This window comes from Caloenas nicobarica, chromosome 1 (genome assembly GCF_036013445.1).
Source record: "Caloenas nicobarica isolate bCalNic1 chromosome 1, bCalNic1.hap1, whole genome shotgun sequence".
Classification (NCBI taxonomy): domain Eukaryota; kingdom Metazoa; phylum Chordata; class Aves; order Columbiformes; family Columbidae; genus Caloenas; species Caloenas nicobarica.
Window position 1 is genome coordinate 152179522 of NC_088245.1, and position 25742 is coordinate 152205263.

A 25742-nucleotide genomic window follows, 5' to 3' on the forward strand; every position below is an offset into this window, starting at 1 on the left:
CCCCGCGCACGAGGTTTATCACTGACGCACGAGCTCGGGCCCCGCCCACTGCGCTTTTCCATTGGCTACCCGGGACAAAGCCACGCCTCCCGGGCGCCGCGGCGGGCGGGGAAGAGGCGCGGCAGCAGCTATTCCGGGCGGGGTAGGGTGGCGGGAGTCTGTCACGTGGCTCGCCGGGTCGCTCCCGCCGCCTCTCCGTTGTGGGGAGCCCACCTGTGCTTTGCCGGATACCGGAAGTGCGGCAGCCGTTGCCGGAAGCGCGGTACCGATTGCCGGAAGTGCCGCGCCGTGGCTTGAGGGTGGGCTTGCGGTGGGGGAGAGCACGGCCGAGGTCGAGGGTGAGGGGCCGCTGGGTGCATGGTGGGGGTGCCGGGGAAGCGGGGCCGTGTCTCGCCACCGCGCTTCTGCCTCTTCTGACGTCTGCCCTTCGCTTTCGGCACCCGCGGGCTTCCAGGGCCCTCTCCCTCTTCGGAGCCTTTGTGCCGGGGTTTCTCCTGCACACGCAGCTTCCCCTGGTAGGCAGCTTGCCTTCGTACCCTGCTATGCTTTCCCGGAGGCCCCGTTCCTGTGCCCGTTCCCAGGAGCTGCCCATCAGCGAGGGGTTTGTTAAAATCATCCCGTGTTTTCTCAGAGCCAGGCGGGGATCTGTGTGAGATGCTGCCGCTTTGCTCTTCTCTTAAACACCCGTTTATTTTGCAGAATGTGACACAACTGCCTTTTATTTGGGATTCCTGCCTCTTATATTTTAATGGCGCATATCACCATAAATCAGTATTTGCAGCAAGTAAGCAATTTTATTTTTTTTGTCAGCACTGTTATGTGTATGTATTTTTTCTTTGCTGTAAATACGTTACCTTGCTTAAGAAATCAACTAGAATGTGCAATATGGCAAAGAAGTATACTTCCTAACTCTGTGTTAAGTATACTGGCTATGTGCTAAGGACGTATATCTGGAATTTCTGAAAAGCGTGATGGTTGCTGATATAAGGGATAGTGAGGTAATTTATCCGTAAGAACTAATGTGGTGGGATTGTGTGTGTATGCAGTAACAAATGGAGCTCAGGGATTCAAGAGATACAGGAATTTAAGTACAGAAAGTCAGAGATACAGTGTGTATGTTATGGATGATGGAGAGACCGCAGCAAGGTCACAAGGATACCAGCTAGACTGAACTTCCAGTGTCAGGCTTTTAGTGCGACCACTCTTACTGCTTCTTTCTGAACCATCATATTTTCATCACCGTTACCATCTTATTTCAGTCAAGTCAATTGAGTGAAGGCCACAAAAAGAGAGTAATTGTTTGGTTTTTAGTCTCAAAAATGGAGTGGCTGAGATCTCCCAGGATAGTGATCTGCTCTGAAAAGTCATCATCTTCTCCAGCTGCCGGTCCGTTTAATGTTTAATAAGAAAATCTACTTCCAAACCACAAAATTAGCTCTCCTTTACTTGAAAAAAAACAGTAGTCTCTGAAAGAGTTTAAGCAGTTGATTTTTCCTCTTTTGCTGTTTCCTTTGCTATTTTAATCTATGATTTTTTCCATTTGGTGTGACCATTCCGTACAGCAAAACCTTTTTTTTTTTCCTTATCAGGACACAAAAATGTGACAAATAAAGCACAAACAGTGGGAAAGAAACTCTTTAGAAGGAATATCTAAAATTACTTCCACAACTGAAGAAATTTCCAGCTTGATGTCACAATAAGCTGCTCAAGCAGACTGGTTTTTACAAGGAGTTATCTTTAGAAGGAAGCAGAATTAAATGGTTCTTCCACAGAATATAACATTTATAGTCTTAACAGCTTTCAAAAGTATTCTGTACAGATGCTAGTGCAGTATCAGACACTGCATTTGGAATGATGGCTATGTGTTTAGTCTGTCTTCATTTTAAAGTGTTATTCAAAGATCGTGCCTTCACATATGTGTTTGATGCCCCTAAGTCCAACTGGAATTTTTAAAAGCTTAACCAAATCTAGTTCACAACTGCTGTTTTATGATGCTAACCGCATGTAAGTTGTTTGGGGATTCTCTGGTTTGCTCGTATCCTACAAATAAGGAAGAAAACACAATAGTGTTCACCCTACCTTCTTCCTGATGTCTTTTTGAAAAACAGGTGTATTGAAAGTAAAATATTGATTCATTCAGTTTTAAACCTTTAAAAACTCACCTTTGGGTTGGTATTGATGTGGGCGAACAGTGGTAACAAGAAGGTGTTTTTTGTTGTCGTGTGTAAATATGTTGTATGTCTGTGTCTGGATTTTGTTCTGTAATGTGTCTGGTTTTTTTGGTAGGTACAAGAAGCCATTGACAGCAGAGATGGACAATTTTGTGCAGAATTGGTATCATTTAAACATCCACATGTTGCAAACCCAAGGCTACAGGTTAGAATCTGGTTTTGACCTTTCTTTTGGTTTGCTCTCAGTTTTTTTTAGCTCTCCATATAGGTTCTTTTCCATTGGAGATAAGCCTCAGAAATCTGTTTCACAGCCCAGAGCAGGATCCCCTTGTAGGCTGGTTTCCCCTTTCTTTTCACAAGGATATTGTATGTTTCCATTTTTTTTTTCCTGGATGACTTTTTGTATTTCACTTTGAATTGTTTTCTGGATAGATACAGTTTTGAAGGTCCCTTCTGGCCAGGTCTACATTAATTGGTAGTGTGGCACAGTGGGAGTGAAAATAAAGAGCAAAACAGTGGGTAGCAAGGGTCCAGTGTTTGTGCTATATTCATTTTGGATTATTTTATTTAAGGTTATGGAGACATAATGCACACTAGCAATTCATTACAGTGGTTGTGATTATTAATATAACTTGAGGTTCTGATAGATAGCAAAGGCATGTATGCATAAAACTGCCATGACAAAATATCTTTGTGATGTTCTCTTTCTGGTGCCTTAGATGTTCCTTTAATGTTTCATTGATTTATTCTATCCTTAGCTTCCATCTCCAGAGGAGAAGTGCCAACAAGTTTTGGAACCACCATATGATGAAATGTTTGCAGCCCACTTAAGGTAAAGGTGGAACAGGAACATGAAGTCGGTTGTGAAGCATCTAGCAGGCGTGGGGAAGCCTATCCTTAAGTTTACTTTGTTACTTTTAAGGGCTTATATCTGAAAACTTGGTATTTATGACTCTTATAAATAATGCTAGAACTGCAGGAAATGAAGACCTTATCTTTCTTCTCCATGTAAAGTTTGCTTTATGTAGCTGGCAGTCATCTGCATAGAACCATTGACACAGCTTTTGTTTTGGTGCTTGCTGTTTCCTTTGCTTTGCAGTTACTAGCTACACAACAATTTAGACTGAAATAAATAAGGGAAATAAATATTTTTAACGGGAAATTTTATTCATAAAAGTATTCTTAAGAGCTTTAGGACCTGAGTAGTTCTGTAAGGCTTTTATTTAAAAAATTTTGCGTGAACACAGTCTTCAGTTCACTTTCATCAGTCTTGGAATTTTTTTTTTTATCTGTGCTAATCTTGGTGACAGTTTCAATAAGTGTTAGCGTATTATGGTTGATACTGTATAGATTATAGAAACAAATCCCCCTTCGGCTCTCGGATCAGTTTTCTACAATTATCAAGCTTAGTGCTGTGTTAAAATACTTGTGCCATTTTGTTAGCAACATTTCTAATCGTATTTCTGTGTCTCTCTTAAATATACTGTAAGGCTCTATGCCTGTTAAGATGCAAAAATAAGTATTTGTATTATGTCTGTGATATTTTCTGATGCACTAATGCACCTTTTTTTGACAGGTGTACTTACGCTGTTGGAAACCATGACTTTATAGAAGCATACAAATGCCAAACAGTTATTGTCCAATATCCTTTTCCATAAATCCTATATGTTGCTTTCAGGTTAACTATATGTCTTCTTGTACAATAAGTTATCTTTACCTCTTTTAAAATCTAATAGACTGTGCTCTGCTTCCAAATATGCCTCAGCTATTTAGGTTCTTAAGAAAGGAAATGCAGATACACTCTTCTTTCAGCTTTCTGTAGGACTAAGAAGGAATCTGTCACTTTGCTCTAAAATAGAAAATTAATTTCTCACAGAGTGCAGGAGACCATCAAATCATTAACATACATCCCAGTTTGTACTTTGCTGAAGGGCAAGGCACTGATAAAGAAAGCTGCTGTCTTAGATGTAAGCGACCAGTGTTTCTCACGGCTGCTGCTGCACCAAGGAGTGTGTGGCTGTGCCCATGTTCTTCCCTGCTGCCTCTTTGCGTTCCGACCCCTTGTCTACTTACTGCGTTGTTGATTTGTGCCCTTTCATGTAGTAGTACGTGGTACCATACAACTGCTGGTTTTTACGTCTGTGCTTCATTTCGTAGTATTTTAAATTCTCCTCAATACGATACATCTTTCCTGCGAGCATTTCAGGCACATAAAGAGGAAAACTGGTGAGTACATCATAGAGAGCTGCTAGAAACTAGGCTCTTATCTTTTACTAGCATAATACCATAGTAGTCAAACTAAAATTGTGCCTGTAGTTTTTATTTATCCCCAGCGATATTTAAATGCAGCCTGATTGGTTTTGCTGCATATTTGAGTTTTTTAGGTCCAAAAGTGTGAGCTTAATTATGTAGAATGGTCTATAAGTTAACTTGAAGAATTTGTTCAAGGCGAGATAGTATATTATTAAAGCCATTGTAAAAAATGTTTCTGAATTAATTCTTCCTCCAGTGTAGGATTTCTGAAATGCTGAGATCTTGAAGGCCTTTTTAAAAGTGCATCCTTCTTTATTTAAAGATTGATGTATGCTTTTCTGGCTTTATGACCAACTAGCCAAAAAAAAAAAGGCTTGTTTCTCATGTCTTACTTGTTGCATGATTTGCACGTACTAAGTATACTATGTTTTACTTTTCCAGGGCATTACCTATTATGTATGCTGTAGCCCTTGATCTTCGAATTTTTGCTAATAATGTAAGTAAATCTGATTAACAGCCTCATTACTTCTCTATGTTAGGATTTTCCATGACAGAAATATTTTAGATTTTATTGCATAGCCTAATTTTGTTCAGTACTATTTAACTCATTGTTTAGGATTTTGTTGCCACACTAAATCCATCCAATCCCATTGCAAAACTAGGTTGATCCATCTGCCCACCTCCCATTTGCATCGAACTAGAGGGGTTCTGAGGACCTGCATGCAACTCACAGCAGTTGCTCAGAGCATATAAAATGATTAAGTACTGTCTTTATTGAGGAGCATGGTGGGACAGCTCACTCTTTCTATGTGTTACCCTTGGGATTTGATGGAGGCTTTGTAAGGATGGAAACATGCCAGACAACTGAGCTAATCTAACCACTTGCCACATCTGAAGAGGGAAGTTTCTGCTTCCTTTCTCCTCTTCCAGTTGTGTGCACTGCTTGTGATGCTCATCAGAGCCTTTACTGAGCCCATACAACTGCTGACAAACAAAAAAAACCCACACAAATTTTCATTATTATTCTCAGGCTAGTGAATTGAAGTAGCTTGTGTAAGGATCTAATGAGAACTGCTAGGCCAGAGTAAGTGGCAGGATTGTGATCTTGCTCCTAGTCACTTTACCTGAAGAGGTGGAACTAGAGCTCAAGTTAGGTTAGAGTTTGACAATATCTAGTGTTTTCAGTGTTTGTCCCCTCAGCACTTTCTTGTGCCCACCCACCTACAAAACAACACATTTGGCATGCTTGCACGGAAAATATTTTTTGTGTGTGTGCCTACTCTGTAACAAGTCTTGATTCCCAGTCTGAATGAGGCAAATTTGTATCTTTGAGATTCATGAGAAAAGGGAAAGCGGGATCAGTCATATTGGAAGTGTTTGTCTCCTAACCTTAGTATATTCAAAGGGTCTGGATACAGAGAAGACTTCTGCAGTGAAGGATGCATTTCCATTTCTTTTCCTTATGTTTCAGCTAGTGAGAATGCAAGCATTATAATAAGTCTTATTAGAAAGCACATAGTAAATATCTACTCACTTGTTTTTTCCCCCACTCTTCTTAGTTGTTTTAAATTCTGTATTAGTCATTGCATGGATCTTCCCCACGTGGTGTTGTCAATTTGTTGTTTTCTCTTGCCACTGTAAGATATGTTTTCCATTTCTTTTGAAAATCCCAGGTCCTAGCAGTGTGTATTACTACTAGGAAATGTTGAATGTGGTTTAGAAATAAAATCTAGCCTTCATGACTGTGGAGAGAAGCTTAATTATAAATTCTAAAACTCAAACTCCATAACTGGAGAATGAATTTAGTTTTCTTTTGTTCAAAAGACTTATTTTTGCCAAACTCTTGGTCTTTGAAAACTTTAGTTGCATTGCTATTGCTTTGGTTCAGCTATCAGGTGATCCTGAATTTAGGTTTCTGAGAGCTGCATTAAGCTTAGTGGATCTAAAGATATGAGTGGTCAGTGCTATTTTCAAAGGACTGTTCTCCTGTGCGTTAGGTTTGGTACACGTTCAGGAGCCTCTCTGAGTGTTTTCTTCTGTGAACTTGATTACCTTCTGGGGGTTAGCAGGCAAGACAATCTATTGCTATAAGACTTTAAAATGCTGTATTAAGGAAGTGAATGGTTCACGACCCAGCAAACCAGGATGTGGAATTACACATTGTTTCTTGCTGTGTAATGATAGGCAGATCAACAGCTGGTGAAGAAAGGGAAAAGCAAAGTTGGTGACATGTTGGAAAAAGCAGCAGAACTGCTGATGAGCTGTTTTCGAGTCTGTGCCAGTGACACGTAAGTGGAAGATCCTCAACAGAACTTGCACTATTAAATTGTTAAGAATTTGATGAACTTTACAGAAGATTTTTTCCATTTACTAAGACCATGTCTGGTTAAGAACAAACAATTCTGAGGCTCGTTTCCTCTCGTTTGTAGTCTGTTCTCTCGTGACTATTAATGCAGCTGGAGAGGCCTCCCTTCAGGTTTAACATTCCTGGCAGATGTTGGGAGGGACTGATTATGTCCCTGTTTCTCAGGAAAGATCTTTAACATTTTAGTGCCCTGTGCAGTTTTGAAGTTTGCTTCATTATGATTAGATGGAAAAGAGGTGACTCTTTGCTTTCCAGTCTTAGTAATCTTAACACTTCTGAAGTGGAGAAAATGCTTTTTCCCCCCTATCTTTCTTTCACCTTGGATATTATAAGCAACTGCTATGCTAGTGTATGTGTTACCTGTAGACTGGAGTGAGGACCCTGATGCACGTGAATAATATTTTGCATGACATTGTTTCATTATGTTGAGGAGAAATGTAGCAGAGCTGTTTAAAATTTAGAGGTGGGAACATGTGTTCTGTTTTGACAGTGCTGGTATGGTTTAAGACAAGGACTTTGGCCTTTACTTTTATTTTCAGACACCTGTTTTTACCTTAAAAATCCATAAAATATCTATGGAGGCAATTTACCATGAAGACAAAATCATTGTTTTCTTACAATGTTCAGTACTAGTAGTTTTTTTTCCTTTTTTTTTTTTTCCTTATGACAGTCGAGCAGGCATTGAAGATTCCAAAAAGTGGGGCATGTTGTTTCTTGTGAATCAGCTGTTTAAAATTTACTTTAAGGTAGGGTTCAAGTCTGGTAAGCTGTGTTTTGTGTTTCATATTCTAAGTCAAACTCACCCTGTTTGTGTGATATATTATCTACACTCTCTGAGTAAAATGCCTTTTTTTTTTTTTTTAACAGATCAACAAACTCCATCTATGTAAGCCCTTAATTAGAGCAATTGACAGCTCAAATCTGAAGGATGAGTATAGTATGGCACAGCGAGTTACATACAGATATTATGTTGGACGTAAAGCCATGTTTGACAGTGACTTTAAGCAAGGTACTGTGTGCCAGTAAGACAGATCTGAAGTCTTGCTGTTTGCTGTCAAATCTGGCTGATGTTGTGTGTCTGTGACTCAAAACGTGTGTAGAAGGTACAGGTGTGTTTGCATTGATCAAAGGAAAAGTTATGCTGAAAGATCCGGGGCCCACAGGCTGTATTACATCAGAGATGAAATTACATGACACTTCTAATTGTAGTATATGCCCAGTTTAAAAATATTTGTGCCAGTGAAGTTCTCTGTAGTCTTATGCATTACGTGCATGCATAATAAAACGTATGATCATCCAAAAGAACAGGTTTGTAAAAGGTTTCACCAAGGAGGCCTTGCAACTCTCTTGTCCTCTTCAAGTTGCTGTATGCCATGAACAAAATCTTCAGAAACTGTTCTGTAGAATTAGCTTCTCAGTGCATTGATTTTTGGAAGATGTAGAAACCACATTTCTGAGATCTCTTAGTCACTAATAGAAATGCTTCTAGAACTGACCTAAGCCCCTGAGAAAAATCTGTTCTGGGGACAGTTTTGTTACTCTAAACAGTGCCTTCTACCTGTCAGGTTTGTCATTTTTCTCTCTCAACGAAAACTGATGAGAGATTTTCACATTGTCCTGCTGTGTGATCTCACTGGCACGTTTCTGCAGTTCAGCAGATGTGTGCATCGCATGCAGCTTTCATCCTCTGAAGAACCTAATCTGTGAATTTAGAAAATAGAATTCTGCTTCATCAGCACTTCTTGAGATTCTCCCCTCGTGTAGTAGTAACACAATCATTTTAGTGAAATGAGCTGAAAATTCCAATATTGATTGTAACTGTTACCTCTGACATTCAGGCCTTTACAAGTTGGGGTTTTTTTGTCTTTCTGAAGGACTGATTTTTCTGGTAATACTTTGTATTTTGTGTGAATCTCCAATAATTCTTACAGCATTATTCTTAATGTATTTTGATTGGTACGCTGCTTTTTATATAGAATTTCAAATATCACGTGTTCAAGCTAGAGAAGGTCATTGAGCACAGAATTTGGGTTACAGTTTTAATCTGTTTTTGTTGTTGACTAGCACTTTATTTGTGTCTGCAGCTGAAGAGTATCTGTCGTTTGCCTTTGAGCACTGCCACCGCTCAAGCCAGAAGAACAAAAGGATGATTTTGATATACCTGCTTCCAGTAAAAATGTTGTTGGTGAGTTGATGTTACTCTTCTAAATAATTTTTTTGGGGGCCAGATAACCCAACTGATGCTCATCATGGCTCTTCTTTTTCCTTTACTGGGATTCAGGGGCTATCTGTGCCAGACCCCCAGAAGAGCCAGCATATGCACACTTTTTTGTGAGAAGATAGAAAATGTTGAATTGTAATTCATAGGAAAGCAGAAAAGGAGAAGGAGAAAAAAACAACCAACCAAAAAACCCCAAACCAGAACAAACAAACAAAACCCCACAAACAAAAAAACCCAAACCAAACCAAACCCCACCATACACGCACCTCCTACTCCCCCTTCCCGCTTACTTTCCTCCCACCCCTGTAAAGGTGCAACCTGAGGTTACTCCTGTAATAAAGATAACTTTGAGCTCTTTGGAGAAGCACTTAACAATGTGACTTGGTCACGTAGCAGAGCACCTGCCTGGTGATGATAAACTCTGCACAGATGGGCCAGGCAATGTGTGGGTTCACTAGTACAAATCTGTCTGTGGCTTTCACCTGGTGAAGGGAAGGAGAATGTGCAGAAGATGGTTAAGGGGGGTTTGCCACAGGAGGGAAAGGATTCCTGTCTTTGGGTTTTCTATTTGCACCTTGTGCATTTGCCCATTCGAGGCATGTCAGAGGGGTCATGAAGTAAAGCATTTTGGTTTTGAGCAAATTAATGAAGACTAGTTATTATTTGATCATTTAATCTTTCTATTGAAAGAATTAAGCACATCTCTGCTTCCCATTCCTTTCATTTTCCATATGCTGTGCTGGCGTTTGTGTATCCCTGAGTTAGTGGGATTATTTAAACAATTAATGCAGTGTGACTGAGGGCACAAGAACTGGATGTTAGTGTTAGTGTTACTCAGTTACTTTGCAGCTGTATTTCCATAGCAGACATCTCTCATGGGCAAAGAGGAAGCATAGTATGACAAGTGGCTTCTCTTTTTCATTTTTTTGTTTATTGACTTTCTTACTGGTTGTTTTCAGATCAGTCAGTTGATAAAGGAAAACTCATAGTCTTCCTAAAAACTTCATCCCAGTCTTGACTGGGTGAGTGCCTTTAAATTGGTGGGTCCCTTAGTGCCTAGAATTACTGTGGCTTTTCCGGAGCAGTTCTAGTGTAAAAGAGGCACTAAAGAAACTAGATAAAGGTCATTGTTCTTACAGTTGCTTTTTTTAATCAGAGCCCAAACATTAACATGGACCTTAAACTGTACTAAAATAGCTTTGATAGGGGTTTTGTTATACTTAGCAGTTCTCAGTAAACATGCAGCTGAGTTCTGCTCTCAGCTAATCCTCCAACCAGGAAAGGAGTTACCAACAGCATAGCATGATGGTAACTAAATTTAAAGTCTGACCCAAGTCAATATGCAATCTGATCTCTGCTGTGCAGGGTGAAAAAAAACCTCAAAGTTTCTTTTTGATAGTGTAGATGGTTCAGTCTTGCCTGATCTAGCAATGAGAATTAATTTTGTTTCTTTAATTTAAAACTTTTTTTTTTTGTTGGTGTGTTTTGAGAGGACGTTTTTATTTCCATGCAGAAGCATGGTGAGGAAAAAATCTGGTACAGACCGAGCTAACACTGCACAGCGATGAAGCACTGCTCGTATTATTAGCAATGCTTGGGATTCTCACGGTTCTTCTGTTTGCAGATTAGATCATGCAGGCATGACATAAAGTTTGGATCTTCCTTGGCCTCGTGTCACAGGACCTTGATTTTACAAGTTTTATAAGGGTTCTCCAATATTAAGAAACATAGAAACATCAAGACTCCCTGAACAATGATAAATAGGTAGTTATCATGAGTTGAGCTACAAGGTATTTGGCAGGGCAAGGAGATTATTTTACAAGTACTTCCATTGACCTCTTGCTCTGTAGAAAAAAAAAAAAGCGGTTAAACATTTGTCTTTTTCTCTAACAAATGTGTTTATAGCTTACTAGATTACATTTAAAATGCATTTGACTTTATCCTGGAAAACCTGGAAACCATTTCTTTTTCAGGGCCATATGCCAACAATTCAGCTCTTAAAAAAGTATGACCTTATGCAGTTTGCTGAAGTAACAAAGGCTGTGAGGTATGATGATTATTTTATTGCGTTGTGTGTTAGTTCCAAGAGTAGTATGGAAAAGGTATTTATGTGGGATGAGTGAGGAAGGCAGGGGAGGGGTATTGCTACCAAGTCAGACAATTTCTTTTCTCATTTGGGTGAGACCTTCTCTTGTTTTCATTTCTTCACCCTCACAGTGAAGGCAATCTTCTCCTCCTGAATGACGCCCTAACAAAGCACGAGACCTTCTTTATTCGATGTGGAATCTTTCTTATCCTTGAGAAGCTGAAAATCATCACGTACAGAAATCTCTTTAAGAAAGTGTAAGTATAACAAAAACTACTTTTTTTGCAAAAGCAGGTTTAATATGGCTTCACCCAGTACTGAAATGGAAACATATCTGCTCCTTAGTTCTGAGAGCACTGAATTCCTGTTAAAGTGAATTTATTGTAGAAAGGCCATTTTTCTAAGAACCAGAATTTTTAAGTCATTGTTTCTTAATAACAGATTTTTTTCCTGTTGTTTCTTTCAGATATTTACTACTCAAAACCCATCAGCTATCTCTAGATGCCTTTCTGATTGCCCTGAAATTCATGCAAGTAGATGATGTTGATATTGATGAAGTCCAGTGCATTTTAGCTAACCTTATATATATGGTATGTGCTGACCACTTGTTGGGTCCTTCCAGACTTCAGACAGTAAAAAATATTAGGTAGAGAATAAAAGATTACAAAAAACATATTGGTAATCCAGATTTTCTTATGTGGAAAAAAAAATTTATTCACTTGTGTCCAAAGTGAAATGTTTTCATTTGCCCTGAGGGCTTCCTCTAGTTCTTGCTTCTTTTGCAGGAACTGGTTAAAACTGAAGTTGAATTTTACATTACAAATCCAGTATTGACATTTCTATATATGCATAGATACTGATTGAAAAATAGAAAAATTGTAACCGTTAGCAAAAGGGATTTGTTCCTCTGCATTTGAACTGAGAGACTTGACATTCTAACATTAGAAAAAAATAAAACCAGATTTCTTTGGTTTTGTTTCACATTTTGTCTTTTACTCTAAATTGATCTCAGCTACTCATGAACAGATAAAGGCTTGAAATCAAGAGATTTCTAATAAGTCGGAGGTTTTGGAGCAGCATTGTACTGTCAGCAAGAAAATGAACCACTTTGTGTCTGAAACAGATTCTTTGGCATGGTCTTGAAGTAACAGAGGGTGGGATTAGATGGCTGGAAGATTTATTTCAGTGTTACAACACCACATGTCTGAAAAGGAAGTACTATGTCATTTAGTTTATTAAGCTTGGAATGGCGATTAATTAAAATCCTAATGTTAAAGTGAGCAAGACTAAATTTAGAAGCACTTCTGTAGAGCTCTGTCTCTTCAAGGAAATACAAGCAGGCCCATAGGGGACCATGGCAAGAGGCTTTCAGTCTGACAGCACCATCAGTATGCAAACAAACATGGGTATGGTTCCAGCTTTCTGCTTACTCTGTGAGTTCACCCACTTACATAAATCAGATCCTTATAGATACTGAGTAGTGCAGTGACTGGGTATCGACACAGAGCTTTGCTTGATGTAGTCTGAAGACAGCTGAGATTGTAGGCGTTGTGTTACCAGCTTCCAGTACTAACACTGTCTTTTTCTCCTTCTGCCAGGGTCATATTAAAGGCTATATATCTCATCAGCATCAAAAGCTTGTGGTCAGTAAGCAGAACCCATTTCCTCCGCTGTCAACTGTGTGTTGAGTATTGTGTCTTAGCCAGGCAAGTACTTTTCAGATACTCTGCTTGCCCAGTGGAGCTGCTCCTCATCACCCCAAGAACATTGTAAATGACCTGGTTCATGTCCAGGACTGGAATACCAGGAGTTGTTTGTGGCTCCTTTCCCAGAACGACCAAGGCTGCCAGCGTTACAAAGCGCGTTGGAATGAAATGCTGACTTCTCAATGACGGCTTCCGCAGGCTTTCTAGATTGTTCAAGATATTTCATGAGGAAATAAAGCAAAGCATTCCAAGATTCCTTCTAAAGTACTTAAAAGCTTTTAAAAAGTACTTTTTGTTACTATTTCTGCATTTATCTTTCAGGCAGGAGAAGTATCACCCTTTGTGGAAATGATGTTTTCTTTCATGGTTTCCATCTTGTTGAGTCTCTTCAATAGTCTTGCAGATATTAAATACTCTTTTCAAGCTTTCTCTAAAAACTAGAGAAGTGCTTGACACCAAAAGCTTTACTGTGTCAGTAATACTTACGGGTTCAAGTAAATGTGGGATTTTTGTCTGTAGGTGCCTACAGATGGGTTTGTTTGTGGGTTTTTTTTTCATTCTTGTAATATTTTGTTTCATTTTTGTTATGATGAACAAAAGCTTATCTAAGTAACTTATCCATAATCTGTTTTATTCTGCTTCTGGGGAAAACACTGCCACTGGATCCATTATTTTGTTACTACCTTGAGGGTTTTGTCTTTTGTTTGGGGGTGGTACAACATAACTTTGTTCATAGTAATGGGGTGGTAGTTGGGGGGGTTGTTAATTATTTTTGAGGAAAATAAAACATGTTTTTCCCCTCTTTGAGAGCTGGGTTTTATTTTACCCACCAACTGGTTTGGACATAGTTCATAAGGGAAAACATAGGTACTGTGTACAAGGGGAAGCATTTTTCAGTGTGATGAGAGTGTCAAGTCCTATATCAACATAGGTATTTAAAGGCTTGGAGTTCCCCTGGTCGTCTTAAGTTTTGCTTGTGTGGATGCTGAAATAAGAATATGAATTTGCTTAATCAAACCTCAAGGTAACAAGAATTAAAAAGGCTAATTTCCTTCTAGCAACATTTGAAGTCTCAGAAAAACATCAACACTTTTTGAGTTTTAGGACAAACAGTTCTAGGAAACTTGAAGTCCAGTCAGTTTTTAGTAAAATAACTAGGTTTACCACATCATGACTTTCACAGTACTGCATGTCAACAGAAGGAAAGACAAAGAGGTTTTTCTGTGTAATATACATATCGTTGTTGTGACTTTCATTGCTGCAAATTGTGATAATCAAATGGATGTACTGGCTGCGTCCAACTGTTTCCTTGCGGTGACTGGCAGGGGTTTGGTGCTGGAGAGTTGGTTGTGTTTGTGTCTTATTTCATTTTTTGTTTAAACCATATCATATACCTTGCAGTGTTAGTGAATAGAAGCGTTTCCCAGTCAGTGTCTTCTAGTGGCCAAGATCCCAGAATACCCGTCAGAAACCAAGTACCCTTATACACGGTAGTTAAAAAGCTTCCTCCAGCCAGTCGTTTGTCTACAGCCTCCTGGAGGTGTCCACAAAACTGCCTGTTTGTGAGGCTTATGTTGAGTATTTGTTTGCAGTCCTCAGCAGGAAGGTATGAAACATGCAACTCATCACCTTGAAGTTCATCACCTTCCATTCTCCAGCCACTGACTGTACCAGCCAGTTTTGGAATTAAAATGTGTTCTGCAAAGTCTCTTTCGGGGATGCAGACAGGAAGCTGGTGGTTGTTGCACTCAACATGCTCTTGGAGTTGTAGTAAGGCAATGTTGTTCTCACCAGTGTCTTCATCGTAACGGATGTGTATGTGTTTCTCACTAACTTGCATTGTCTTCTCAATTCCACTTGTTCCATTAGGCCCTGTGAAGCGACCACATTTCACTGCTCTTAGGAATAATTTATGAGAGACCTGAACACTACATGTGAACTGTTGGCTGCCTAGTCATGCTGGGAAATACATGCAGCAGGGAAACTAAAGGTGCTCTTTCTTGAAACAGCTGCAGTAAAGGTAAACTGGGAATGATGCCTTGACAGCTCTTTAATGCTATGTAGAAGCATGCCTCATTTCTGAGGGAAGGACAAATACCCAACGAGAAGTGAATTTTGGCATGAAACAAAAGCCACCCTTAAATCCACCTGGTTTAGCTTGTCCTGAGGTGCTGAGCTCTGAATTGCATTCCAGAGGCAGTTGTCTCTCTGCTTGGCTTTTAGGGTGGCCTGGGGCAGCTGTAGTTCCAGCTCAAGATACTTAACTGAGATGCTTAAATGAGATGACAGCAGATTTGTTTCCCGTAACTATTTTTATGCCACAACATTTTTAGTAAGCTTTTGTTTTAAAGTTGGCTGACAATATTAAAATATGCTACAACAAGTGAAAATGTGTTTGATCACCTACCAGCACCAACCCTGATTTCAAAATGCCTGTGCAGAAGGGCACACTCTGCTGTAGTCAACACAAAGTTACTTTTTAGCAGTACTCCTCCACAGAAGCCCTTCCCTTCTGAGCTTAGCAGCAGGACCTAAAAAAATGCAAAAAGACCATAGATGGCACTGTCCATGTGAGGCTGAGTGATGGATTTCATGAATTGCTAGAAATACCTGCCAAGGAAATCGCTCATCATGTTTCTTCCTTGTTTCACGTATCAGATTATCACTTTCTTGCAGTCTGCCACATGCACATTGATCTAGCAAAAGAATTGAAAAAATAAAAACCTCATGCTGTGTCACTTCAAGACAACTGCTACCTGCAAATATCTTATTGCTTCCACCTTGACTTCGGGGTTTCATTTTTGCACCAATGAAAAGGAGAAGGACAATTTCTCAACTGGTGAGAACTGGAATGATTTGCTTGGCATGTATAGTCTAATAGCTTAGTGACAGCACTGAATATTTTGGGTCATTGCTTAGGCTTGTGGTGGTCAGATTTCACTGTGTCTGTAACTAAAGAAATGAGGCTGCCTTTCCAGCCAGCCATCAGCACAGCCTGGTTCCTTGTCTTTGTATCCTGTATCTGACTTGTGCCAAATACATGATAGCTGTGGCCCAATCTACACAAGGTTAATCCCGGGTTTTCCTTGTAAAAGCTGTCACTCTGGAGATGTGCATCTTTGTGTTCTGCTTTGGACCACAAGTGTGCTTTTCAGGTGGATCTCCCAGTAATCTGCATTGATCGCACTTTCTCTTCACCTTGTAGCATAATCTTGGATCACACACACTGTTCACGTGAAGCTAAACCAGAAGACAGCCTCCAGGAGCACACAAAACGTACTGTCATAGCTTAATGGGTGCTTAGGCCACAGGACCAAACTCAGACTAGTCTGAAATAAAGCTCACCTGAAATGTGCATTTGATGTGGACATCAAGCCTTCATCACCAAAAGTGTGCCTCTGTAGCTTCAACAACTGTTTGGCTGCCCTACTTGCTAGTATAGAATCACTTTGGTTGGAAGAGACCCTTAAGATCATCGAGTCCAACCATAACCTAACTCTGGCACTAAACTATGTCCCTAAGAGCCTCATCTACGCATCTTTCAAACACCTCTAGGGATGGTGATTCAACCACTTCCCTGGGTGGCCTGTTCCAATGCCTGACAACCCCTTCCATGAAGAAATTCTTCTAAACCTCCCCTGGTGCAACTAGAGGCCCTTTCATCCTATCACTTGCTACTTGGGAGAAGAGACCAACCCCCTCCATGCTACAGCCTCCTTTCAGGTGGTTGCAGAGAGCGATCAGGTCTCCCCTCAGCCTCCTTTTCTCCAGGCTGAACAGCCCCAGTTGCCTCAGCCGCTCCTATCAGACTTGTGCTCCAGACCCCTCATTGGCTTCATTGCCCTTCTCTGAACTCGCTCCAGCACCTCAATGTCTTTCTTGTAGTGAGGGGCCTAAAACTGAGCACAATATTGAAGGTGCAGCCTAAGCATACTACCATCTTTTTAGTAGACCTTGTTTCTAAGGGGATGAGATCGAATGAGAATGAAAAAATGAAGAGGGATACTGCTTTAAATTAATTCACATGGCAGCAAATGTTGCTTTTCATTTATCGGACCATCACGTGCCTGATTGGAGACAATTGAACCTCATTCCCAAACAGACAGGTTTTCAGTGGAGTTCTGCTGAGCGTAGGAGTGGAAAACCTGGCCCAGTGAGCGATGTGTAGGGTGATGCAAGTCCTCTCTGCAGAACCATGTTTAAATGTTCAGATCAAATATTGCTTTTTTACCACTGTTTTGGCATCTTAGATGTCCCTAGATTCCTGTGTTTTCTGCCTAGTTTGGAAGGTCAGTGATATTCTTAGCATTTGAGTCCCCAAGCAGGCTGATCTCATCTGGATATCAGATGGTGGCCTGCCCACCCCAGCACTGAGCACGTACCTCCTCTCCTTCCACACTCACACCTACCTAACGGGATGCACTGTTTTTTGTCCTTGCCAAGCTCGTAGCCATCGGCACAGGAACAACGGTAGGAGTTACTTCCCGGGTAGCAGAAGTGGTGACATCCTTCCTTTGCTTGGTGGCGACATTCATTTTTAGCTAAACAGAACAAGCAGACAAAAAGCATTGGCAATGGTTCAGCTGGAGTTTTCTTGCACAGCTGCCGTCCTCTTTACTAAGCATTTTATGTTTACTCACTTTATGTGGAGGTGGGCAGGGACTCTGGCTTGGTTGTATTTCCCACCACATTGGTTTTCCCCTTGTTAAGCAGAAATTGGAGACAGCTGAATCTCTGCATCTTCCACAGACTTGTTGCAAACTGTGCTCACTCAGCACCTCACTGCACCAGACTGTCTGCACCTCTGAGTTTTGGAGAGCATTGGTAGCCAAGGGTCAAACTAGGCCTTCCACGTGAACCTGTAAGGATGCCATGGGTTTCCTTTCTGCTCTTTTAGATGAAACACAAGTGTCTGCACTGGGGGAACTGTTGCACGTATTAAGAAGGCAGGTATTGCCTGAGGGAGAAAAAGGCTAACGCTTTCTGCTTTTCAGCAAAACCAAATGCATAGCTCTTATTTCTCATGCTTGTGCTAAGAGAATTAAAATTAACAGCTGCCAAAGATAAGAAAAAAAGAATGGGAGTATTAATCACCTTTGAAAAAATGCTCAGTCAACTGTCCATGGCAGAGCAACCCCTTAAGCTTCAGCACAATGCAACAGGAAGAACAGCGATTTGATGGTGGATCTAGCTCATAGATAGAGAAGTAGCAAAAAACCCACATAATGTGGCTCTCTAAGGCCCACGCTGAGCCGATACAGTTCCCAGTGCTGGACCAAGCTTTGTCACCTTCTGTGCTCCCCAAGAAGCTGGTCTGTCTCTGTCCAGTCACACCCCTTATACAGAAAATGACCCAGCATTGTGGCAACCAGGGCGTCTCCCAGCCCAAGGGACCTGATGTAAGGGCTGGAACGTAGAATGTGGCTTTTTATGTGCCAGAAAGTGTCTGTTTTGCTTTACATCTTTTACACTTCCACTGAAAATGGTTTGTTTTCTGGAGTCACTCTGTCCTGAGGGACTGTCTTGTGGGCGTGTGTGGCCTCAGGGGCACCGAAGTGGCTGAAAAGCCGCCGTGGCACCATAGCCCTGGTTCTTCGGGCCATGTGTTGCCTGGGACCATGACAGGACAAACAGCTGGTGAGCGCTGGTGGCAGTGGGCAGGGCTGCCTTTGGAGCCCACCCGTGAGGGGGACTTGCAGCCCTTTTGCTGTGTTGCCAGAGAAGGGAGGCTTAGAGAAAAGAGGCAGCCAGCATAACCTCAGGATGCCATAACGTTTCGGTAGACAGGCAGCACACATCACCCCTGCTCTGTCTGTTTTAACCTAAAAGATGATGACCTTCCCCTCTACTCTGCCCTGGTGAGACCTCATCTGGAATATTGTGTCCAGTTCTGGGCCCCTCAGTTCAAGAAGGACAGGGAACTGCTGGAGAGAGTCCAGCGCAGGGTAACAAAGATGGTGAAGGGAGTGGAGCATCTCCCTTATGAGGAAAGGCTGAGGGAGCTGGGTCTCTTTAGCTTGGAGAAGAGGAGACTGAGGGGTGACCTCATTAATGTTTATAGATATATAAAGGGTGGGTGTCACGAGGATGGAGCCAGGCTCTTCTCGGTGACAACCAACAGTAAGACAAGAGGTAATGGGTTCAAGCTGGAACACAAGAGGTTCCACTTAAATTTGAGAAGAAACTTCTTCTCAGTGAGGGTGACAGAACACTGGAACAGGCTTCCCAGGGGGGTTGTGGATTCTCCTTCTCTGGAGACATTCAAAACCTGCCTGGACGCCTTCCTGTGTAACCTCACCTAGGTGTTCCTGCCCTGGCAGGGGGATTGGACTAGATGATCTTTCGAGGTCCCTTCCAATCCCTAACATTCTGTGATTCTGTGATTCTGTGATTCTGTGACTGGCTGCAATGGGAGAGTTGCGTATGGTTTCCTGGAGATAGGAGGAGATAGGGTCTCTCAGAAAGGGGATGATGCCTTACCGAAAGCACAGTTCTCTCCCTCGTAGCCCTCGGCACAGGTGCAGGTGTAGCCACGAATGCTGTCCTCGCACACGCCGTTGTGCTGGCAGGGGCTCGATGAGCACCTTCTGCCACCTGCAGAGACGCCACAGGAGAGGGACTAGTCACCACCGCTGACCTGAATTACACAACCCCCTTCCTGGCACACGAGCCACTTGGAGAAGTGTTGCAAAAAGGTTTGGAAGGAGATGGGCTACGTGTCACCAAACTGCTCCTTGGGAGTAATTTTAGCCTGAGTTTCTGCTTCCAGAGGTGCTTCTGCAGCCCCTGGCAGGGATGCTGTGAGGTACCCAGAGGCAGAGGTCACTTCTGGAGGATGGATGTTCTGTTTCAGGGAAAAGCACTGACTTTCAGCTCATGCACTTATTACAAACATATTATGAGACTGGTGTTTTTGGTCTCCCGTGTTAGGTTGATATGCATACGGATTAAATAAAAAAAATATTATGTGCATATATAGATAAATAAACCTGGCATCAAAGTTATACAGCAAGCAGCATCAAACAAGGAGGAAATCTGGCTTTCACACACCTGTATAATTATTATACAGCAGCTCAGACACTAGCAGGCTTGGTCTTTCTGATGAACCAAATGTTGAAACCAGAGGATGCCTCACTACAGGTGGAACACCAGGCAGAGCTGCCAGTTTCCCTTTATGCTGCCCACTAGAAAGACTCCAAAACAGTTTGAAAATGTTTTCCAAACAACTGCTTATTGTAGACATGAGCGATCGGGGGCAAGCCAGAAAAGCGTAACCTGGGACACGCTCTCCAAACTTTTCAAAATTTAAAACTTTATCGGAGAGGTTACCTTCAGTCAGCGGGCTGCCACAACTGATACCGGGGACAGAAAGGTGAAAACTCTGCCTGATACACGGAAGAAAACCACAACCACCATCTGCTTAGGCTATGGGCATGTGTATCTTTGAGTGCTAGCTGTACTAAAATACTGTCTTAAAGCAGTTACCACTATCAGCCCACCTGCAGTCAGATCCCACCAGCATATCCCAGCACAATTTAGGTCTCCTGGGAGGGTGTTTGGATGGGTTAGAGGGGACTCATCAGCACAGCTGAGCAGGTAGAGCTGAAGAGTGAGGAAATCCAGCAGCAATGGTAGGTAGCTGAAGATAGGGAAAGGCTGCACCTACAGCCTTAAGCAAGTTAGGTGGTTTCAAGCCTCTGAAATGCGTGCTCAAATGTAGGTAAGGAAGTCTCAAAAATGTCTGGGATCAGGTGAGGTTCTGTAAGACTGGGAAAAAAAAGTAAACCTAGTGCCTAGCTTTATTAAAGGAGGAAACAGGAATTACAGAGAAATTAGCATGTGTTTTGTCACTGAAAAGCTACTGGAATTATTAAACTGTAAGCATGCAACAAGATAAGAAGGTGGTAAGTAACAGCAAAGCATGCGTTTTTCAAAATCAAATAATCCAAACCAGTTAGACCTGTAGGATAAGGGACTTGGTGGGGAATCAGTGAACATCGTAAAACAGAAATATCTCAGATGACGTCATTGATTGAGCTATGAAAACACAGACTACTATAAGGAATGCACAAAACTGTTTGGAAAATTATGTTTAAAGAGAGATTTAGTGTTGTGAAGCAGTGGAACAGGCTGCCCAGGGAAGTGGTGGAGTCACCATCTCTGGAGGTGTTCAAAAGGCATATAGATGAGGCTCTTAGGGACATGGTTTAGTGCTAGATTTAGGTTATGGTTGGACTTGATCTTAAGGGTCTCTTCCAACCAAAATGATTCTATGATTCTAATATTTAAGTTTATACTGCTAATAAAAAAAGTTAGGGACAAGTGTGACCTCAGGCCAAGTGCCCTGACTGCGTACATCCATGCTAGAGCAAGATGCTGCTCCATCAGCTTTGACTTGAAGAGACCAAGGTGGAACAGTACAAATCAGAGCCAAAGGGTGAGCCAGCATTAGGCTAAATGGGTGCTCGGCCTTTCTCCCCAGCCTTCTTTTATTCACCGTGCAGATTTATCCACTGTACCTTGGACTATGGAGGGAAAGCAAGATGCATACCAGAGATCTGAAAAATGAGACTTTGGAAGACAGGATGAAAAAATGGGTTTATCTAGTGAGAAGGAAAAAAGGCATGGAGATACATGGCAACACTCTTAAAAATGTTAGAAGAGGTATCACAAAGAAGGAAACGCACACTGCTCTTCTGTAGGAAGAAGACAGGACATGATGGCTTTGAATTACTGCAAGGAAGCCGCCACTGAGGCCAAAACCAGTAATGCTTCCCGATTGTGGCTAAGCTTGTTTGGATGGACCATTCTCAACTGGTTGCCCTTCTCTCTTCACAGACTATAGAGGAAGCCTGGATGACATGCTTGGTACAAACACCCAATGGATGAAATTAGGATAAACTAATCCCACCCTCACAGAAGTAAGGAAACACATAGGAAAGGCCAGATATTTTGTATCATTCTTCGTAACATTTATATAATCAATGGGACTATTCTATCTAACAGTTCCCTGAACTCAGTGTTTTACTGGATTCTGCAGAAAATTAATACTAATTGCTGGTACCACCTCCTTATCGACTGTCTAAAATTAAGATTAGAAATTAATACACGCTAAGTAAAAAAACCCAAGATGAAATCTTAGGACAAGGCATGCAGAAAAGGAAGGAATAAGGCATAGTAACCATAAGCTGATGCTCAGGCTCCTTGTTGATTGTTTGTCTAGTTACATCAGTCCTTCAGCTTTTACGAACTTGTTTCTTGCCTTGACAGCTGCCAAGGGATGATGCAGTGCCAGCCTCCAGAGTTTGCAGAGAGGCCAGCAGCTTGTAATGCCTATTTAACTCACTCAGGTTTAAGTGCTAGGTTTGTATTTGAGAGGTTTTGCTGGTAAAGCTGTGCTGCTCTATCATATCAGCAAAGCAGACTTTCTCAGGTTCTGGGTAGTTTCAGAATAACTTTAAGTTCAGGAAAAGAAATAGCCTATTTGTTATGATAACATCTACTCCCCTTCAACTTTTATTTTATTTGCCATCTTAATTGCTTTTCCCTATTTATTACTTTTTTAAAGCTTTCACATCAACACTTTTCCTCTTGCTGTACTAGAGACATGAGATAGTGACTGGGTGTTTCTTGTAGCATAAACTGCTAAAAACTCTCATAAAACCAGCATCAGACTGAATCATAATCTTCACAGTGTGACATTGCTATGAAGGAGAGAAATCAAGAGGCCAGCTTACCATAGTAGGCATCCCAAAACATTTTCTGGAAAAAAAAAGAGGGGAGGGAAATTAGATTTTAATTCTCAAATAAAATAATCTTTCATAAAAATTTGGTTAAAACAAAAACCTTGTAAGACAGAATATATACTACAGTTTAATTTTATGAAGTGCACAACTGCAAATCTTGCCCTGACAGCAAAATTTGAATGACGTGAGATGGGAAGGGTTTTGCTTATTTTGTTGTTTCTTAAGAAACTATAAAGGAAAAGAAACACTCTACAGGCAGGAGAGAAACATCTGAATCCTTTAGCAATATGGCTTCCTAGAAAAACTGTCTGGCCATTGTCTCTCTGGCGTGCAGTGGCCTGGGAATTGACCCCATCCCATCCCACTTGTCCCCCAGCAGGTGCTGCTGGAGGCAGAGGGGACAGCAGAGATTGGAGCTGCAGGTCACTAACACCTGTCACCACCTTTAGGAGCCCCACTTTTCCCTGGGTAGAGAGGACACCTCTCCCAACTGCCTGTACCGCCCCTCCATCAACTTTCCCCAAAGCACTGAGACCACCTGTGGGCAGCCCGATGGCTGTTCCCTCTGCTTTCCCTGCAAAAAAAATCTCCAGCCAGTAAGGAGCACAGCATCCAGCCGTACGTGTCAGACGGGCCTCTTGTGCAAAGGGACTAGCAGCTGCCCACCAAGTGAACCTTTTTCTATAGATGCCTCTACGTGTTGGTGCGTTACTTCCCTCCGTTCCAAAAGCCCCTTGCCTCTCCTGGTCCCCGAGGGGTACTGAAGCTGTATTTCCCTGTGTGTGGTATGGGTGGGACAACAGCCATCTATTTTTGCAACATGAGTCACAGGGCACACCATTTTCAGGAGGGGACTTTAAAAGTGTCAGAGCTGACCTCTGCATTTCCATTTTGACCACTGAAGATACCTGCTTTCTACCTGCTGAGATGCAAAGCACAAAGGCTTCTTATGGAGAGAAATTCAAAAAATTAAGCAGGCTGCGGGGCTCAATTTGATAGTAAAGGACCAAAGCACACAGGTAAACAAAATACTTACGAGCATTTCATCATTTTCAAATACTTCTCTTGCTTCTTCATGTGTACATCTCTCTTCAAGACATTCCCTTTCCAAGCTGCCTTGAAGAACCTCCTCAAAAAGCAGGGAACTGGCACGTCTCTGTCTCTTGATAACTTCGTTTGCATCATCAGCTGATATAAACACTGAAATGTTGCATGACAAAATGCTAATGTCAGTACTTAAGATTCATTTCCTTATATATTTTCAACATTTTAAAAAAGATCTTATTAAGCAGCCACTTTTAATCATGAAGAGAGACCTTTTAGCTGATTCAGGGTTTCAGCCACATTAAACTTAAGGGCTGAAAGAGCCCTCTTTCTTAGCCCAAATTCAGCTGTGGAGTCATGGGGAGTTTCGGGAGAGCCTGACTTGCCCCCAAGCAGAGGGAATTCAAAGCCCTTCCTGGCACATTTTTTTCCTGCACCAGACACACAGAGCAGTGTTGCTATGGCACGTCAAGGGAAAGGGGAAAATTATTATCATAAAGGCAGAGGCTATTTTGTAAGACTGCATGGGGCTTTCAGATTCATCAGTAGACATGCAAAATTACTTGTATTAATTTATGATGATGGATCCAAACTGATGCCCTTCGGTCCGACTTCACAGAGATGACATGTCTCAGTTCACATCATGACTCAGTTCCCCGTCAAGTTTCTCTTACGGAGGATAAATAAAAGCTACCCTTCAACAATACTCAAAGTTACGAGGGCTATATCATATACCAGCCTTTATGAGGAAGGCTCTTTACTCTTATTTGAGTAAAGAGGAGGAGAGATCAAAGAAATGAAAGTTATCAGATCTTAAAACTCCTCTTTGCAATGATGCTCATAACAAAAAGTGCTGCCAGCCGGATGGCTGGTACCATTGTGGAGCCTGTTGCCTTTGACATTAAGCAGTCAGTAGCTGCATGTGTCAGTGTGCATTTGTCAGTTCTCCTGTGCTTGCAAAGTAAACCCATTGGGGCAGAGACTGTTCTTTGTTTTTTGTTTTTTGTGGGGTTTTGTGGGTTTTTTTTGTTTTGTTTGTTTGGTTGGTTGGTTGTTGTTGTTGCTGTTATTGGTTTTTTGGGGTTTTTTTTGCATATTAGACAGTGTTCATGGGCCAAGCACTGCTGGGCACAAAGGTTGAAATAATCAATAATACTAGATTTGGAAAAAGTGGCAGCAATAACAAAATTCTTCTGAAACTGCATACAAATGCTTGGTCATGCTTTGGAAGGATATCCGATAAGCAACAGGCTTGTATGTGATATTAAAAAAAAAACCTTAATGATTGTATTTTGCATCTTGAAGTGTTATCTGAAACCCCAGTGCACATTTCTGCTGTGCAGTGGTTCTGATGCATCCAGCACACCTGACAGTGCACTTGGGCTGCTTCCAGGGGCGTTTTGATGTTCTTAAGCAGTGGCTATATTTTTTTCCTTGCCCAGCTCCTCCTTATTTTTGAGAAACCATGGAGGACTGATACAGAAACATAAATTTATTCAAGTTATAGCAAGCATGCATCTCAGCCTCTTTCATAAGACATTTTTATTTCAGCAGCAACTAGAAATATAAACTGAAATTCTCTTTAATATTTGGGGCACTCTTTAAAAATGATAAAAAAAGACAAGATACCACCCCAGTGTAAATAATGGTACTTCAAAATTACATTGCCTCAGTAACCTACTGCAGTTTTTACTTAGGTAGGAGAAATGTAAGGAAAATACAGAACAGACAGTTGTCGGTGGCATCATCCTGTGCTACAAGGTAAACATGACACAAGGTACAAAATTACTGGTGTGTTTAGAGGAGCAGTAGCACAAATCAGAATTAAAGCCGCAGCAAAACAAAGGCCATACCTGTCTGCTCTGTCTGAAGGAAAAGGTCAGAGAGAAGAAACAATATTGTCCAAAAGCACCTTGCCATCATCACCCTCTGAGCCCAATGGCTGCTGCCTGCATTCCTGCTGTTCTTGGGGGAAATGGCTACACGAGAAATGTTAGAGTTTAAAGTCCAGCTGCTCATGAGAAAACAAAACATCTAAGGGCAAAGCCTGGCCTCAATGTCAACACATGAAAAAACCTGAAAAAAACCACCCAACTGCTTGCTGGTGCAACAGTGTGCCTTCTCGTAGTGCTCCGGCTGAAGGTGGAGCA

General features: G+C 41.6%; 2 protein-coding genes across 5 annotated transcripts in view; one reads left to right on the forward strand and one right to left on the reverse strand.

Moving 5' to 3' along the window:
• Positions 1–210: 210 nt before the first annotated feature.
• Positions 211–13540, forward strand: PCID2 (PCI domain containing 2). 4 transcript variants are annotated; one of them, XM_065632805.1, is made up of 15 exons: positions 211–299; positions 700–784; positions 2287–2376; positions 2930–3003; positions 3748–3813; positions 4356–4397; positions 4866–4920; positions 6609–6712; positions 7460–7535; positions 7657–7798; positions 8874–8974; positions 10984–11057; positions 11228–11353; positions 11563–11686; positions 12695–13540. In XM_065632805.1, the coding sequence occupies exons 2-15, from the start codon at positions 749–751 to the stop codon at positions 12782–12784; spliced, it is 1200 nt and encodes a 399-aa protein (XP_065488877.1). In that variant the 5' UTR covers positions 211–299; positions 700–748; the 3' UTR covers positions 12785–13540. The 4 variants fall into 4 exon arrangements, with proteins under 4 accessions (XP_065488877.1, XP_065488897.1, XP_065488868.1 ...); XM_065632825.1 differs by having other exon boundaries at positions 212–262; XM_065632796.1 differs by having other exon boundaries at positions 275–338.
• A 622-nt stretch (positions 13541–14162) lies between these two features.
• The window catches only part of PROZ (protein Z, vitamin K dependent plasma glycoprotein), a 30144-nt gene continuing 18564 nt past the window's right edge, over positions 14163–25742 (reverse strand). Inside the window, exons 2-8 of the mRNA XM_065649186.1 lie at positions 23585–23748; positions 22540–22564; positions 19283–19396; positions 17212–17343; positions 15413–15498; positions 15210–15333; positions 14163–14674 (exon numbers count right to left, since the gene is read on the reverse strand). Of these exons, the coding sequence (XP_065505258.1) occupies positions 14163–14674; positions 15210–15333; positions 15413–15498; positions 17212–17343; positions 19283–19396; positions 22540–22564; positions 23585–23748 (1157 nt within the window). The remainder of the gene's footprint in view (positions 14675–15209; positions 15334–15412; positions 15499–17211; positions 17344–19282; positions 19397–22539; positions 22565–23584; positions 23749–25742) is intronic.